At 36.4% G+C, this 17,579-nt stretch overlaps 1 protein-coding gene and 1 long non-coding RNA gene across 30 annotated transcripts in view; one reads left to right on the plus strand and one right to left on the minus strand.

Annotated features, from left to right (window-relative positions):
- Positions 1–3,836: 3,836 nt before the first annotated feature.
- cep192 (centrosomal protein 192) overlaps positions 3,837–17,579 on the minus strand; it is a 164,265-nt gene continuing 150,522 nt past the window's right edge. For all 29 annotated transcript variants that reach the window (XR_015510921.1, XR_015510917.1, XR_015510920.1 and 26 more), the window contains exons 45-47: positions 7,928–8,057; positions 5,135–5,193; positions 3,837–4,232 (exon numbers count right to left, since the gene is read on the minus strand). Coding sequence is in view for 24 of the 29 variants with exons in the window: in XM_087286573.1 (XP_087142699.1) it covers positions 4,100–4,232; positions 5,135–5,193; positions 7,928–8,057 (322 nt within the window). In the remaining 5 variants the exon portion in view is untranslated. The remainder of the gene's footprint in view (positions 4,233–5,134; positions 5,194–7,927; positions 8,058–17,579) is intronic.
- Positions 4,231–17,579, plus strand: part of LOC147840170 (uncharacterized) — a 100,809-nt gene continuing 87,460 nt past the window's right edge. The window contains exons 1-2 of the long non-coding RNA XR_015511034.1: positions 4,231–6,621; positions 6,719–8,435. This is a non-coding gene — a long non-coding RNA (uncharacterized LOC147840170). The remainder of the gene's footprint in view (positions 6,622–6,718; positions 8,436–17,579) is intronic.

Raw genomic sequence — 17,579 nt, forward strand, 5'->3', positions numbered from 1 at the left:
CCTAAGACGTGGTTTATGACTCTTTGTTCGAAGTAGAGGAATTTGCATAGGCAAATTTGATGCAAACTGAGGCAGAAATGTTCATAATGTTAATATGTTGCAATCATATTAACATAAACTGTCAACAATCGTTCAGTGCAGCAAATTAGCTTCAAAACAACTCCACACATGAACTGTTTAGGAGCTTGTTTAGCTTCCGTAGAGTTAAACATTTTATGCAGAATTATTAAAACCATAATATTAATACAGGGGTAAGGGAAACGTGGCAAAACACATGATTACACATAAAGAGAGAATAAAGTTTACATTAAAACATCAGTCTCAAGCAAAGAGCTTATAGTAGTCCTTATCGAGTCTGTTCAGTGCTGTGTGGCACATTCCTTTGGGTCATAAATACCTTGGAATCAGATTACAACTGACCACAGAGTCTTCCCTGGGCAAAAGTTGGCTCATTTGTTGAATAAAAGCAAAATAATTATGTGTCTGGTAGGCCATATTTGTTACACTGTCTTCATATAATTCTAAAAATTCAGGATGGAAGACTGAAAGATAAGCTGTGTTTTCTTATTTTGATTTCAGTTTGACAGCATATTGGAGTGTTAATTTTAAACGTCGTCTTTGAACAGGGGATATTCTGAATGCTCCCAATGAGATTCATAGTCCTGTATGTAGATGTCCAGCATTTTAATGTAGGATATTCTAGCAGATCCATACTCTATACTTCCATAATCCATTTGAGATCTGATCATGGTTCTATAAAGACAAAGGATTGTAGTACAATCTGTGTGATGCTCTCGAATAAGATATTTTAAAAATACAAACATTCCATCTGTAATACATGGGGAAAATACTGTGTTAACTATGTGTATTAAAAGCAGAAGTAAATGCCAGTGTCTGTCACCTTCTAAGACCACATCAGCGAAGATTAGTGGGAGGTTTCTAATAAGACATAATGACTAGCGTCTGATACTGTTGCCACTACAAAAAAGGTTTATGCGTGTTCAGACGATTTGTTTTTGTCCATGAAACCATAATTGTGCATAAGTTCTGATTCAAATAACCAAACAACAACTTTATCTTGTATTGTGCCACACCCTCTTAAGACATTGTGCATGATATCTAAAACAAAGTTTTCTGAAACACTGAAGTATGACAGAATTGAATATACTGTTGCGTTTCAAGCCAAAACATGACGTTTCCCTCGGATTCTCATGAAGATAATTGTAATGCTCCTCATTCGTCAATTTGCTGTGCAAAACTATATGTGGATCATTTTCAGTAAACACTGTACCATACCATACAAACCATAAAGACCTACTTGGGGTTGCATCTTCTCCACCACAATGGACGCTAATTGTTCTCAAGCCTCTGATGACCAGTCTACAGCTCTGCACAAGACATTTTGGCAGAGGAGATCTAGTGGGGCCTAGCTAAAGGCTGATTTATACTTCTGCGTCAAACGCCGGCGTATGCTACGGCGCTGACGCATAGCCCTTCGCCGTGGCCGTCACTGACGTGCACCTCTCAAAAAATGTAACTACATGTCGCAATGACGCGTAGCGTAAGCTCTGTGATTGGTCGGCTTGGTAGCGGTGACGAGTCTGGGCGGGACCGAGAGCCGCGCGAATGGCGCGAGCAATTTTTACAAGTGTGGAGTCCCGTGAAGGAGCTCCGGATGGAAAGTTTTGTTTTGTGTTTACTTCATTGTTAAAGTTGTTGCACGTCCGCCGGTTCCTGCCTCAAAATGAGCGTGTTTGAGCCACTTGTACATCCCGGAAGTGTTCAGGAAAAGCAAAAAAGCAGAGAAGAAACTCGACACAGAGGAACATTTACACCTCACTGCCAACTAGCGTTTTGGAAATGTTAATGCAGACCAACAGAGACAGCGCGCAGAAGTATAAATGCACAGCCATGCGCGTTGCATGCGCCGTGGGTTATGCCGGTCACTTGACGCAGAAGTATAAATCAGGCTTAAGCCTGGTTTCTCTTGAGCTTTTTTTTTTTGTTGCTTCTATCAATTGTTAGTTTGGTTCCTTGTCACTGTTGCCAATGAACTGCTTGGTTGAAACTGGTGGAGCTGTGCATCAGTGCAGTTGCCCTTTAATAGACTGACCTTCAGCACTTCCAGCTTAAAGGTTCACGAAACCCTTGAGTACTTTTTTAAAGATTTGAACAGATTTGTGTGTGTTGAGCAACAGTTAAGACAGTGTTAGCACCTGTTAGCTTTAATTGTGGGGAAAAACTGGCCAATTTTGAGCTTTTGTCAGCTAATTTCAGCTTCCGGGTTTAAAATGATTTTTAGGGCGGATCAAAATTGGCGACGTAGCGCAGAACTGCAAGTGCAATGATGACGCGTCGGTTGCTCATTATTATTTAAAGCGGAGTTTTCTTATCCTATAAGAGCTGGCTTCTTAATTATTCATGACTGCACGTGCTTTCCGAAGACAAAGCAGACCTGGCGTCCAATGCCAAGCTCAGCTGTGAAATCCTCCGTTGATGACTGGGTGAGACGTGTCGCGATCCTGTCAGGGCTGATACAGCAAAGCTGTTTGTGTGCAGCAAACATTTTTGTTGGGAGAGCAGTAGGAGAATTGAAGAATGGCAGACATTGTCTTTTATCAGGAGTTCGTTCACATTTAGACACATTGCCGTGCTGCTGTGTTCGCCTAAATCCTCTAGATTACCAGCAGGGCTAATGGTTTAAATAAACAGGGCAGAGACCTGCTGCACTGAGTCTGCATTCAGACCAGGGGATTGAGAGAAAAGTCCTCATTTATAGTGTTTATATGAACACGATTATCTTTATAATGAAATAAATTGTTGTTATGTGTATATGAAATTACAAATGTAGCAGGGCATTAAATTACTGTTTATTTCTTTGCATTTTAATTTTGTAAACTATAAAATCATGCGTCTCCTCACGGTTTATGTCTCATTTTGTGAACTGACAACAGTTGTTCCTTCTCCCCTGCTCTGCTGGCCACACCCACTCTTGCCTTTTGCTTGCGGAGCTCCACGCCCATAACGATGCATCTTTTGAAAAAACTCTGAGGTGGACCTGAACCGAAAGTAGATGTGTCATGACCCTTTAGGTATTTAAAATATTATATCTATGTTAAACTGCTTTGACGATTTGCATTGTAAATAGGGCTATAGAAATAAGATCAATTGAATGAATTGACATAAAATGCATTATATAGTCAAGTAAACTTGAAAACTTACGCCTCATTCACACAGGGTATCAGCGTCAACGCTTCCCATTCACTTTGAGTGTGTGACGTCAGGCGCTGCCGAACTGCATTGTGGATTTGCTCGCTGCAGAAGTTGGGACAAGCTCAACTTTAAGCGCCGACAGAAGCGTCAGCCAATCAGATTGCTGTATGCAAATACACCAGCCTACTGCTGACTGAATTTCATTGGCTGACGCTGCTATGACGATCGTGTCAGCCCCAACTTGAGACACGCCTTAAGTCAAGTGTTGACGCTGATGCCCCGTGTAAATGGGACGTTAGAATTGCAAGAAACATATGGTAAACTAAGGAGTAAACTATTATTGTTTGTTAATGCAACTGTTTTTGCAAAAATGCAGGTTCTAGATATGCATTAGACAAACATTTGAGTTTTTAAACCTTCTTTGCTTTCCTTTTACAATTTTAAATGAAAAGAACAAAAAGTGTTTGTGTAAGAAATGCACATAATAATTGTCTAAAATGAATCTAAGCATATTTTCAAAAACACTACGTTGTTTTGAAAACTAAAAACACCTTGAATTGCATTTTCATTTTGATGCAAACATTTCAAAAATTAAAAGGACACAAACTAGTAAAAATGTACAATTTGCCAATAAATTCTGCAGTTTTATTTTTCTCAAAAATGATTTAAAATAAACATGAAAGGTACACAGACACGAAGCAATTAATAAACACTTTTTGAGCTGTACAAAAAAAAGTGAAGTATTAAACGGGTGAAACCACTTTAATTAACAGGTGCAAAGTCAAACGTTTTGTTTTTGCAAAACATTCAGAAGGGGAAAAATGTTTACAGTGCAATCATTATTAGCTTTATCTTGATGCGTGTTCTGCTGGCAACATGAAGATCTTCATGGAAAGGCTTCGCCAATGAGCTCTATAGCAAGTTTAGCATCGGTGTCTGTCTGAACATGTAACGTGCCAGAAAACTGGCCTGCAGCATCTGGCACGAACTGCACAGGGAGGTTGATGTAGTGTTGAGATCTAGACAGACACACAGAAAAAGTTCAATGAAAATAAAATGACACAATACACAAACTAGAATGGTTTACAGTAGTAAAAGATTTATTCTGTGTAACAGAATACACCTAACATCAGAAGATCGTTCTGGACCTGCTTTGTTTGCATTTTTTTGTGTTCTCAGTGCAATTGTGGTGTTTGGTGCCAAAAAAAAGCTATTTGTTTTTGCAAACAATGTGCTTAGCATATACAAGTACACCCCTCATAATATATAATATTATAATTGTGCATACACATTAGATAAGTCAGTACTGAAGTCAAATCTGGAGCTTATCATAAAAATAACTTGTGATAACAGTCCAAAAACTAGTACACCAAAATTTATGTTATAGAAAAATATCAATTACAAAAAAAAAAAGCAAAAAAAAAAAAAAGTTGGTTAAAATTTTGTAGGTTGTAATTTTTTTTTCAATATTTAGCTTGAATTTAATTGTATTGTCTTTGAATTTCTAAATATGTTTAGTGACTAAAAATTTATTTTAATAAATATATCTGTTTAATAAATCTGTTTTGTTGAAATGCATCAAAATACATTGCCTATATTCACTTAGAAATAGACAATATTCATTTTAGAAATAGACAAAAATATTTATTTTCAAAATGGGCTGAACTCAATTATGCTGAGCACTGTATACATATTTGTATTAAAAGATTTTAAATACCAAATGCATGCATATTCTAAACCGTATACAGTATTGAAAACAACTATTAACAAGCACTGATTCAGCTCAGAATCAGAGCCTTCACATCAGGCATTGACAGCAGAGAGTGACATGGATATGACTTCTACTTGATGTTATTTCTTTAACCGAATTGGGTAAACAGTCTATTAGTACTTCCTTTAACTGAGAAAGAATGTAACTTACCTTAGAGAATAATTTGAATGCTTGATGTAAAAAGGCTCTTCAGGACTTATGAATTTTAGCTGCAAATTAGAAAAGCTTCAAATAAATCTCATGTCAGACATTAAACAGCAACAGAAACAACACTGCACACATCAACATGCAATATGTCCGTTTCATGACTAAATTTGTAAGATCTGGATGCATTTTCAATAAAATAGTTCTAATCCTTTTTTTTCTTATTAAGAGTCCAAGATACATTTCTTTCTTGCATCAATTCTTAATCTAATTTTAATAATCAACTTAAATTGGGTTTCATTTAAAAAGGTAAAGCACCCAAATCTCAGTGTTTTACAATTAGACCTTGCATTAAAGTGTTACTGACACTTTAAATCATTTTTAAGTACTGTAAAATGTATTGGACTATTTATTTATTTATTTTTTAATTTTGAAAATGTATCATTAAAAAAATCTGGAATTCAAAACTGTATTTGGCCTGTATTTTTTTAAATAGAAATTATACAGTGAAAATACGTGAATATATTAGAGGAGTCAAAGAAAAATAAACCAAAAAACTGGAACGAAGAATTGTTATTTTTGGTTTAATCAGGTCAAATCTCACAGGAATCTTAATTCTTGATTCATCTATAAGTACATGATGACACTTTATTGATGTCAATAGTGTTTTAGGGGCTGTTTACACCTGGTCACATTTTTTCTGATCAGATTGCTATGATCATGATATGGCCAGCTGTAAATGCCATTCTGAAATGCATTTGAGACTGAGATAAATCAGATTCCTCAGATCCCTTTAGGAGGTGGTTTCCAGACTAAACTGGACAGGTCTGAATGCTTCTGGTTATTGAAACCACATATGAAAATTTTACTCCAACCACAAAAAAAATAAATAAATGTGAGAGTGATCGTGTTGTGACCTATATGACCATCAGATATACAAGCGCAAATGACACAGATGACAATTTGGTTTTTTTTTTTTTTTTCACTTTGTTTTATTTTTGACCATGAAAAGATTCTATAAAATGTTTATATTACTATCCGACGGCAGCACTAATAACTGAGATGCAGCACACTCCTGTTGCTCATCTCAGTGAAAAGAGAGAAATAATAATAAAGAATATAGTGTTTCGTTCATTTACAAAGACAAGTTGTATTGTTTTTAGAACAGTATGTTATTTAAAGCCTGTACAGTTTTGAAGGATATTCTGTAGAGATGTCACGATTCTCAATATAATATTGAACCGTTCGGTACGACCTCCACGGTTCAATACATGCTTGTGAATTGCAGTTTTCTCAGTTTTAGTTTAAATAATGTATGTGCGTTGTATATCTCCCTGAATTGACTGTGTGTGCCTGTAAGTCCATAAGCTGAGATGAGGAAACTCCTCCCCACGAGTAAACATCCAATCACTATGCTCTAAAGTTAGGGGGCGCTTAACCATCATTCCACACTTTAACATTGCGAGCAGCAGTGAAGTGAGGCTGAGGCAACAGTACAAGGAAGCGCCGATGAATTGAGGCAACAGTACAAGGAAGCGCCGATGAATTGAGGCAACAGTACAAGGAAGCGCCGGTGAAGTGAGGCAACAGTACAAGGAAGCGCCGGCGAAGTGAGGCAACAGTACAAGGAAGCGCCAGCATTTAAATCTGCGGTGCGAGGATATTTCAGTTTTGCCGGTAAGTATAATGCCAATAAAAGAAAAAACTGAACAAAAAATAACTGTGTGCAAGGATTGTTTTACGCGTATAACCATGACTGCACATCTGCAGCGCCATCACCCAGCAATATCACTGTCTAACGGCTGGATAGCAGAGAAGGTAATAAAGTCCTCAAATAGCAACAATCCCTCGCTGAATCTTTCAAGCAAACATACCCAACTGGTTCCGAGAGATACATAAAATAACAATGGCAGTGCGGGTGTTTATTGCTGAAGATTTGAAGCTGTTTTCTGTGATTGGAGATGCAGACTTTTGTCATCTTATAAAAGCACTCGATCCACGTTACAGACTACAGTCTCACATTTTTTCAGCACCGAGATAATTAAGATGGTTTGTTTAGGTTTACTGAAGTACAAATATGTTTATCTAAAATGGCCAATTTATCTTTATTAACTTCACATGTATGTTTATTTTCAAAATGTAGGATTGTGTTCCCCAGTTTGTACATAGGCTACCAGCAGCTGTGAGATTTCAGTATAATTTTTTTTTTCATACAACACAATAGGAACCAGTGTACTTTTCTTGGCTTTTAAATAAAACAAAATGAGTTTTGCAATAAATAGTTTTTTTTCTTCTTAACCTCTTACTGTTCCCATTGCCTATAGAATAAAAAAAAAAAAAAACACGTGTCAAGCCATGAGAACCGAACCGAAAACAGTGTTAAAAAAACAGAGGCATGTATTGAACCGTGGGCTAACTGTATTGTTGCATCCCAAATATTTTGCACATAACTGTATGACAAAAATAGCCGTTTTATTTAGCCTATAATGAAAGTAATCAGAGTCTGTTTTGTGGACTTGTAATAATGTACTACAGCTTGCATGTACAATCATTTGAATGCAAAATAAGATTTACGTTTCATCATAATATTAAATATAAAGTGGTGTGTAACTGACTCTTCAGTTGACAGAACCTAAAGTTGCATAAAGCACAGGATTTGAACATCCTAATCATGTCCATTTAGCAGAAACGCATTCATGTGGTCAAATGTAAATGGATAAGATAGCCGTCCGATCAGAAACGATGCAGAAGTGACCAGGTATAAACAGGCCCTAAGTGTGTGCAGTTCATTGTTCTCACCTCATGTGTGCTGGGGGAATTGTTTCTGAAGTTAACTTTCAGTACGCTGGTGGAATGAACACGCGTGGCAGGAAATGTATAGACACTTTGGGGTGCATAGAGACCTTTTCTATGCATCTCAGTTGTAGAGCTGAATAAATAGGAAAAAAATAAATATAAAACAGCTGAGCAACTATGGATGAAATTGTTTACTTTTATAGTAAATCAGTAGTCCTTCATCAAACAAGTAAATTAAACATGACAATGCAAGCAAAGGACGTTTCCTTCAGTGAAAGCAGAGTTCTGTGTTGGCTTTCCACTACATACCATTTAGAAACCTGTGTGTTCTAACAAGTAGCCATGTCAAATTTGTTCTCACTGGCAGCTTAGATATGAAAAAGAAATGTGGTGAACTTAAGTGTTGTATTACAGTATCCTACAGATGTGGTTACAGAGAATGCTCCTGTGAAGAAAAATGATTGTGTGACATCAGAGCCTTTACGGTGTTCCTACGTGATACACTAAGACAGTGGTTCTCAAAGTGGGGGTCGGGACCCACCAAGGGGTCGCGGGACAACGAAAGGGGGTCGCCTGGTGTTTTCCAAAAATGTATTTTTTTTTTTATTAAACCATAAGATATACCATATGTTATCCATAACCTACTGAAGAGAAAAAAATAGTCGTTTATATTTACTATATACTAGTTACTATAGTAGCTTATAGTTACTAGTTCTATTGGATTGCGACCCCTGGGGTAATTACATTATATTAAAGACTCAGCAATAGCGTCAGATGCAGCAGATTAATTTTATAATAGCAGGTTAAACTTTCTGGCCCATTTGCAGCACTCGCATACATTTTAAAAAAAATGAAACGAAGAATAGACTTGCGCCTATTGGTGTGTGAGCGCCATTGCATGCAAGGTTTCTGTATTTATAACCACCTCAGAGGATATTGGGGGTCGCGAGTCACTGGCACTGTTATTTTGGGGGTCATAAGCTGAAAAGTTTGGCAACCCCTGCACTAAGGCCCCGTTTACACTAGTGCGTTTTAGTTTGAAAACGCATAAGTTTTGCTACGGTTACGCCATCCGTCCACACTACGCCGGAGTTCTCGAGCGCTGAAAACAGAGCTTTTTGAAAATGCTGGAGAGGCCGTTTTCATTCTAAAACGCTGCTGCTCCGTCTCAGTGTGGATGGGGAAAGACGGAGACATCTGAAAACGGAGGCGGGGCTGCAAACGTTCGCCTATCTGATTGGGGCTTTTCCTCAATATTAAGTAGCCCACACAGAGTTCAGTCTCGCATCCTCTTCTTGTAAGTTAAGACCTCGCAAGTTTGATCAAGGCTGCAGTCTCCATACCGAGGACACGGGTAAATCTTCAAAGGGAACAGTGTACTTTATAACTTCATTCACATCACCTTGGCTACGTTGTTTCACTTTCTCAACAAAAAAATGTAAACATGATTTAAGGAACTGCCTATTTTCTTTTTAATATTAGCAACTTAACAGACAGCAGAAATGTTGAGGCGCCGTGCTGCATATATGGGCGTCATCTTCACTGTGTGGATATTTATAACAAAACGGAGGCTATAACAACTGCCTCCTTTCAATTTCAGTGAAAATACGAAACGCACCCTCTCTTTTGCTGAATATCAGTTTTAATAATCGATAATTATAAAAGTATAACATACAATAAGTTTATACATTGTAGGAAATAAAGGCAAGCGATCAGTCAATGTATCTGGATTAATCATTAACTTATCTTTGCGCTTAACCAAAACATGTTACCCGTGAACAAGTAACTTAATAGATTCCAATGACCAAAGTCAGGGAATTGGCCTATGTCGTTAGATAAAGAAACAACATGAAATATAGCTGCAAGCAGCAATTAACGGGGGTCAAGCAGTTTAGCAAGGTAGGGTTATATAGCAGTTAGGACGCCTGTAAGTAGTTTATTCGACAATGAAATATATGATTACAGTGTTAGAGTTTATAGATTGAGCTAACAAACGTTTGATTAAACACTCCAGAAATGCAACATCAATTTTTACATAATGACAAATTTCTTATGAACATTTCGAGTGACCGCTTTTATGTCAAACTGACCAGTATAAGCAGCCCTAAGATAAAATGTGTAGATCGAGTCATGGCACCTTAGACAAAGACACGGCATGTCAAATTTCTAGTTAATCAGATAAATGGTTACTCAGATACAGTGATTTTACAATGTATAGCGCCACCATGTGGCCAATGTCTACGAGTTTCATGCTATGACCTCCGATTAACCTCTTGCATATGTGTAACAAGTTTGGTGTAGATATTTCAATCCATTCATGAGTTTTGGCTATTTTAGCTCTTCCCAACAAAAATGACAAAACTATATAACTATATGAACTAATAATTTTGTGTTTTATTAAAAGAATTTAAAAATCTACAGAGTAAAAGGTGTGACAAGCTTTGACAAAATTTAATCTTAAATGCATTAATTGTGTTCAGTTCATGTCAATTTGGGATTCAGAATGCATTACATTACATTACATTCTTTGCTACAGAGCAGTAAAATAAACTATAAACTATAAGTGGTCTGTTACTGCCATCTAGTGGACACAGTTGTGATTTTCTTTACAAATGTTTTAAAACTAGGTGTTTAATTATAGAACCAGTTTTGCCTAGTAGAATTATTACACAGATGTTAACTGTGACCAAATTAGATGTTTAATGCATAGCAGTGTTTATATCAGGTCAAACTGTGATTCAGAATGATCCTAAATGCAATTTCCCTGACTTTAAACTCAAAAAAATGTAAAACAACAAAGGTATGCAAATGTTATGAACAATAAATAAGTGGTCTTGTGGTGACATCTAGTGGTTAGAAATGGTAGGTAACAGTTAAAAGTCTGTGTTATAGTGGCTAAAATGATAGAATACTGAAAATATGTGTTTTTAAGACATTTAAACATCCAAGATGGGCAAAAAAACAACAACTTGTAAATCATTTCAGTGATAAGTGTGTAAATGAAGCACATTTACTGCATTTTTAAGCCATTTTATGATGTTTTTAGAACCATTTCTACTATTATAGCGCCACCTATTGCCCGATCACCACAAAATTTAGCATGTTTATTCGCATTGATATGCCACATGTGCTCATCAATTTCTGTGATGTTTTGGGTTTTTCTTATTGTTTAACAGGTATGTAGGTTCGTGTAGACACGCCCCTTTTGTAAATGAGCCTGTTACAGCTATCTAAAATGGAAAGATCAACTTTATTTTGATAATTATTGATCTACTCAGTCCAGAGGTTCATACAACACTGGTTTCGTTGCGATTGAGTTAAAAACCAGAGACTAGTTCGCAAAAGTAGGTTTTGTTTATATTGATGTTTTTTTAATGAACAGTGTGAGTGACAGCAGTGGTTTTAGTCTCAAACTGTTCAGTATAAGCAGTCCTATCATATGATATGTAGATTAAGTGTATTTGTGAAATAGTGTTTAAATGAAGCACATTTACTTTATTTTTAAGCCATTTGGCATGTTTTTAAGACTATTTTTGCTATTATAGCGCCACCTATGGTTTGATCTTCACAAAATTTTGCAAGTTTCTTCTCATTGATATGGCACATGTGCTCACCAATTTCTGTGATGTTGTGAGTTTTCCTTATTGGTTTAGAGGCATGTAGGTTCGTGTGGACACGCCCCTTTTGTAAATTAGCCTGTTACAGCTAGCCAAAGTGAAAAGTTCAACTTTTTTTTGATAATTATTGATCTACACAGTCCAGAGATTCTCACAACACTGGTTTCGTTGCGATTGAGTGAAAAACCAGGGACTAGCTCGCAAAAGTAGGTTTTTCATATGTTGATGAATATTTAATAAACGGTGTGAGTGACAGCAGTGGTTTGAGTGTCAAACTGTTCGGTAGGAGCAGGCCTATCATATGATAAGTATTTTGTGTGGTTTTGCAAAAGGTTGTGTGATACACAACCCATTACACCTTAAAATTGCGTAAAATCGCCCCCTAGTGGCCGATTTCTTTCAAAATTCTTACAGACCTCTAGGTCCATAAGTCGAACATGCCCAGTGAGTTTCGTTCCGATCGCTGATCGTTAACCTTGCTAAATGGCTGCACAATTTTAATTGGCTAATGGCGGCCATGTTTTTTGAGATGTGCCATTGTCCTTATAATATGTCATGGCAAACTGGTCAAAGACACTGCATGACAAATTTCAAGCTGATCGGACAAACGGTTGTAAGGTTAGAGTCATTTTATGGTTTTTAAGCTTTATAGCGCCACCATGTGGCCAAAGTCCGCTGTTTTTGCACTGTCACATCAAATTGAGCTTATACATGTGTGTACCAAGTTTGGTGATGATATCTCATTCCGTTCAAAAGTTATAGCTCCAATTAGCATTTAGCTTCAATTAGCATTGAACATTGTTGTGCACTGTTTCGAGTGAGAATAAAAATTTCAACTTTTTTTTGATAATTATTGATATTCAGTGTCCAGAGAACATTCGAGAGCTGGTTTGGTTTAGATTGAGTGAAAAACCTAGGACTAGTTCGCAAAAGTAGGTTTCGGACAAATTGCGATGTAGCGGGAAAACGGTGCGTCGTAGAGCAAAAATTTCTGCTGTACACTTTTGTTCAGGTTAACCCAAGGATTGAAAAAATGTAAAGTTTTTGAGTCTACGACAAACGGTGAACGAACAGCGGTCAAAAATGTCCAAAATATTGTTTTTTGGCGCCATAGCGCCACCTATGGTCCGATTTGGCTGATCTTTGGTGAGGATGTAGTGTACCGGAGTACTACAATCTGGCCAAGTTTCAGCTCTCTCGGACTTACGGTTTGGTCTGGGCAATAGTGACTTCGGCAGAATAATAATAATAAATATAGCTGCAAGCAGCAATAAACGGGGGTCAAGCAGTTTAGCAGGGTGAGGTCATATAGCAGTTAGGACGCCTGTAAGTAGTTTATTTGACAATGAAATATATGATTACAGTGTTAGAGTTTATAGATTGAGCTAACAAACGTTTGATTAAACACTCCAGAAATGCAACATCAGTTTTTACATAATGACAAATTTCTTATGAACATTTCGAGTGACCGCTTTTATGTCAAAGTGACCAGTATAAGCAGCCCTAAGATAAAATGTGTAGATCGAGTCATGGCACCTTAGACAAAGACACGGCATGTCAAATTTCTAGTTAATCAGATAAATGGTTACTCAGATACAGTGATTTTACAATGTATAGCGCCACCATGTGGCCAATGTCTACGAGTTTCATGCTATGACCTCTGATTAACCTCCTGCATATGTGTAACAAGTTTGGTGTAGATATTTCAATCCATTCATGAGATTTGGCTATTTTAGCTCTTCCCAACAAAAATGACAAAACTATATAACTATATGAACTAATAATTTTGTGTTTTAATAAAAGAATTTAAAAATCTACAGAGTAAAAGGTGTGACAAGCTTTGACAAAATTTAATCTTAAATGCATTAATTGTGTTCAGTTCATGTCAATTTGGGATTCAGAATGCATTACATAACATTACATTACATTCTTTGCTACAGAGCAGTAAAATAAACTATAAACTATAAGTGGTCTGTTACTGCCATCTAGTGGACACAGTTGTGATTTTCTTTACAAATGTTTTAAAACTAGGTGTTTAATTATAGAACCAGTTTTGCCTAGTAGAATTATTACACAGATGTTAACTGTGACCAAATTAGATGTTTAATGCATAACAGTGTTTACATCATGTCAAACTGTGATTCAGAATGATCCTAAATGCAATTTCCCTGACTTTAAACTCAAAAAAATGTAAAACAACAAAGGTATGCAAATGTTATGAACAATAAATAAGTGGTCTTGTGGTGACATCTAGTGGTTAGTAATAGTAGGTGACAGTTAAAAGTCTGTGTTATAGTGGCTAAAATGATAGAATACTGAAAATATGTGTTTTTAAGACATTTAAACATCCAAGATGGGCAAAAAAATTAAATTGTAAATCATTTCAGTGATAGGTTTGTAAATGAAGCACATTTACTGCATTTTTAAGCCATTTTATGATGTTTTTAGAACCATTTCTACTATTATAGCGCCACCTATTGCCCGATCACCACAAAATTTTGCATGTTTATTTGCATTGATATGCCACATGTGCTCATCAATTTCTGTGATGTTTTGGGTTTTTCTTATTGTTTAACAGGCATGTAGGTTCGTGTAGACACGCCCCTTTTGTAAATGAGCCTGTTACAGCTATGTAAAATGGAAAGTTAAACTTTTTTTTGATAATTATTGATCTACTCAGTCCAGAGGTTCATACAACACTGGTTTCGTTGCGATCGAGTTAAAAACCAGAGACTAGTTCGCAAAAGTAGGTTTTGTTTATATTAATGTTTTTTTAATGAACGGTGTGAGTGACAGCAGTGGTTTTAGTCTCAAACTGTTTAGTATAAGCAGACCTATCATATGATATGTAGATTAAGTGTATTTGTGAAATAGTGTTTAAATGAAGCACATTTACTTTATTTTTAAGCCATTTGGCATGTTTTTAAGACTATTTTTGCTATTATAGCGCCACCTATGGTTTGATCTTCACAAAATTTTGCAAGTTTCTTCTCATTAATATGGCACATGTGCTCACCAATTTCTGTGATGTTGTGAGTTTTCCTTATTGGTTTAGAGGCATGTAGGTTCGTGTGGACACGCCCCTTTTGTAAATTAGCCTGTTACAGCTAGCCAAAGTGAAAAGTTCCACTTTTTTTTGATAATTATTGATCTACACAGTCCAGAGATTCTAACAACACTGGTTTCGTTGCGATTGAGTGAAAAACCAGGGACTAGTTCGCAAAAGTAGGTTTTTCCTATATTGATGAATATTTAGCGAACGGTGTAAGTGACAGCAGTGGTTTGAGTGTCAAACTGTTCGGTAGGAGCAGGCCTATCATATGATAAGTATTTTGTGTGGTTTTGCAAAAGGTTGTGTGATACACAACCCATTACACCTTAAAATTGCGTAAAATCGCCCCCTAGTGGCCGATTTCTTTCAAAATTCTTACAGACCTCTAGGTACATAAGTCGAACATGCCCAGCGAGTTTCGTTCCGATCGCTGATCGTTAACCTTGCTAAATGGCTGCACAATTTTAATTGGCTAATGGCGGCCATGTTTTTTTAGATGTGCCATTGTCCTTATAATATGTCATGGCAAACTGGTCAAAGACAATGCATGACAAATTTCAAGCTGATCGGACAAACGGTTGTAAGGTTAGAGTCATTTTATGGTTTTTAAGCTTTATAGCGCCACCATGTGGCCAAAGTCCGCTGTTTTTGCACTGTCACATCAAATTGAGCTTATACATGTGTGTACCAAGTTTGGTGATGATATCTCATTCCGTTCAAAAGTTATAGCTCCAATTAGCATTTAGCTTCAATTAGCATTGAACATTGTTGTGTACTGTTTCGAGTGAGAATAAAAATTTCAACTTTTTTTTGATAATTATTGATATTCAGTGTCCAGAGAACATTTGAGAGCTGGTTTGGTTTAGATTGAGTGAAAAACCTAGGACTAGTTCGCAAAAGTAGGTTTCGGACAAATCGCGATGTAGCGGGAAAACGGTGCGTCGTAGAGCAAAAATTTCTGCTATACACTTTTGTTCAGGTTAACCCAAGGATTGAAAAAATGTAAAGTTTTTGAGTCTACGACAAACGGTGAACGAACAGCGGTCAAAAATGTCCAAAATATTGGTTTTTGGCGCCATAGCGCCACCTATGGTCCGATTTGGCTGATCTTTGGTGAGGATGTAGTGTACCGGAGTACTACAATCTGGCCAAGTTTCAGCTCTCTCGGACTTACGGTTTGGTCTGGGCAATAGTGACTTCGGCAGAATAATAATAATAATAATAAAAACTTTAACAAATACAATAGGGTTTCAGCGCTACGCGCTTGACCCCCTAAATATAGCTGCAAGCAGCAATTAACGGGGGTCAAGCAGTTTAGCAGGGTAAGGTCATATAGCAGTTAGGACGCCTGTAAGTAGTTTATTCGACAACGAAATATACGATTAGAGTGTTAAAGTTTATAGATTGAGCTAACAAACGTTTGATTAAACACTCCAGAGAAGCAACTTCGATTTTTACATATTGACAAATTTTTAATGAACATTTCGAGTGACCGCTTTTATGTCAAAGTGACCAGTATAAGCAGCCCTGTGATATAATGTGTAGATCGAGTCATTGCACCTTAGACAAAGACACGACATGTCAAATTTTAAGTTAATCAGATAAATGGTTACTCAGATACAGTGATTTTACAATGTATAGCGCCATCTTGTGGCTAATGTCTGCGAATTTCATGCTATGACCTCTGATTAACCTCTTGCATATGTGTGACAAGTTTGGTGTAGATATTTCAATCCATTCATGAGTTATGGCTATTTTAGCTCTTCCCAACAAAAATGACAAAACTATATAACTATATGAACTAATAATTTTGTGTTTTATTAAAAGAATTTAAAAATCTACAGAGTAAAAGGTGTGACAAGCTTTGACAAAATTTAATCTTAAATGCATTAACTGTGTTCAGTTCATGTCAATTTGGGATTCAGAATGCATTACATAACATAACATTACATCACATTCTTTGCTATAGAGCAGTAAAATAAACAATAAGTGGTCTGTTACTGCCATCTAGTTGCCACAGTTGTGATTTTCTTTACATATGTTTTAAAACAAGGTGTTTAATTATAGAACCAGTTTTACCTATTAGAATTATTATGAAGAGGTTAACTGTGACCAAATTAGATGTTTAATGCATAACAGTGTTTATATCAGGTCAAAATGTGATTCAGAATGATCCTAAATGCAATTTCCCTGACTTTAAACTCAAAAAAATGTAGAACAACAAAGGTATGCAAATATTATGAACAATAAATAAGTGGTCTTGTTGTGACATCTAGTGGTTAGAAATGGTAGGTGACAGTTAAAAGTCTGTGTTATAGTGGCTAAAATGATAGAATATTGAAAATATGTGTTTTTGAGACCTTTAAACATCCAAGATGGGCAAAAAAAAAACAACTTATAAATCATTTCAGTGATAGGTGTGTAAATGAAGCACATTTACTGCATTTTTAAGCCATTTTATGATGTTTTTAGAACCATTTCTACTATTATAGCGCCACCTATTGCCCGATCACCACAAAATTTTGCATGTTTATTCGCATTGATATGCCACATGAGCTCATCAATTTCTGCGATGTTTTGGGTTTTTCTTATTGGTTTACAGGCATGTAGGTTCGTGTAGACACGCTCCTTTTGTAAATGAGCCTGTTACAGCTATCTAAAATGGAAAGTTCATCTTTTTTTTGATAAATATTGATCTACTCAGTCCAGAGATTCTAACAACACTGGTTTCGTTGCGATTGAACTAAAAACCAGGGACTAGTTCGCAAAAGTAGGTTTTGTTTATATTGATGGTTTTTTTAATGATCGGTGTGAGTGACAGCAGTGGGTTTAGTGTCAAACTGTTCAGTATGAGCAGACCTATCATTTGATATGTAGATTAAGTGTTTTTGTGAAATAGTGTTTAAATGAAGCACATTTACTTTATTTTTAAGCCATTTGGCATGTTTTTAAGACTATTTTTGCTATTATAGCGCCACCTATGGTT

This window comes from Danio rerio, chromosome 16 (assembly GCF_052040795.2).
Source record: "Danio rerio strain M-AB ecotype USA chromosome 16, GRCz13ab, whole genome shotgun sequence".
Lineage (NCBI taxonomy): Eukaryota > Metazoa > Chordata > Actinopteri > Cypriniformes > Danionidae > Danio > Danio rerio.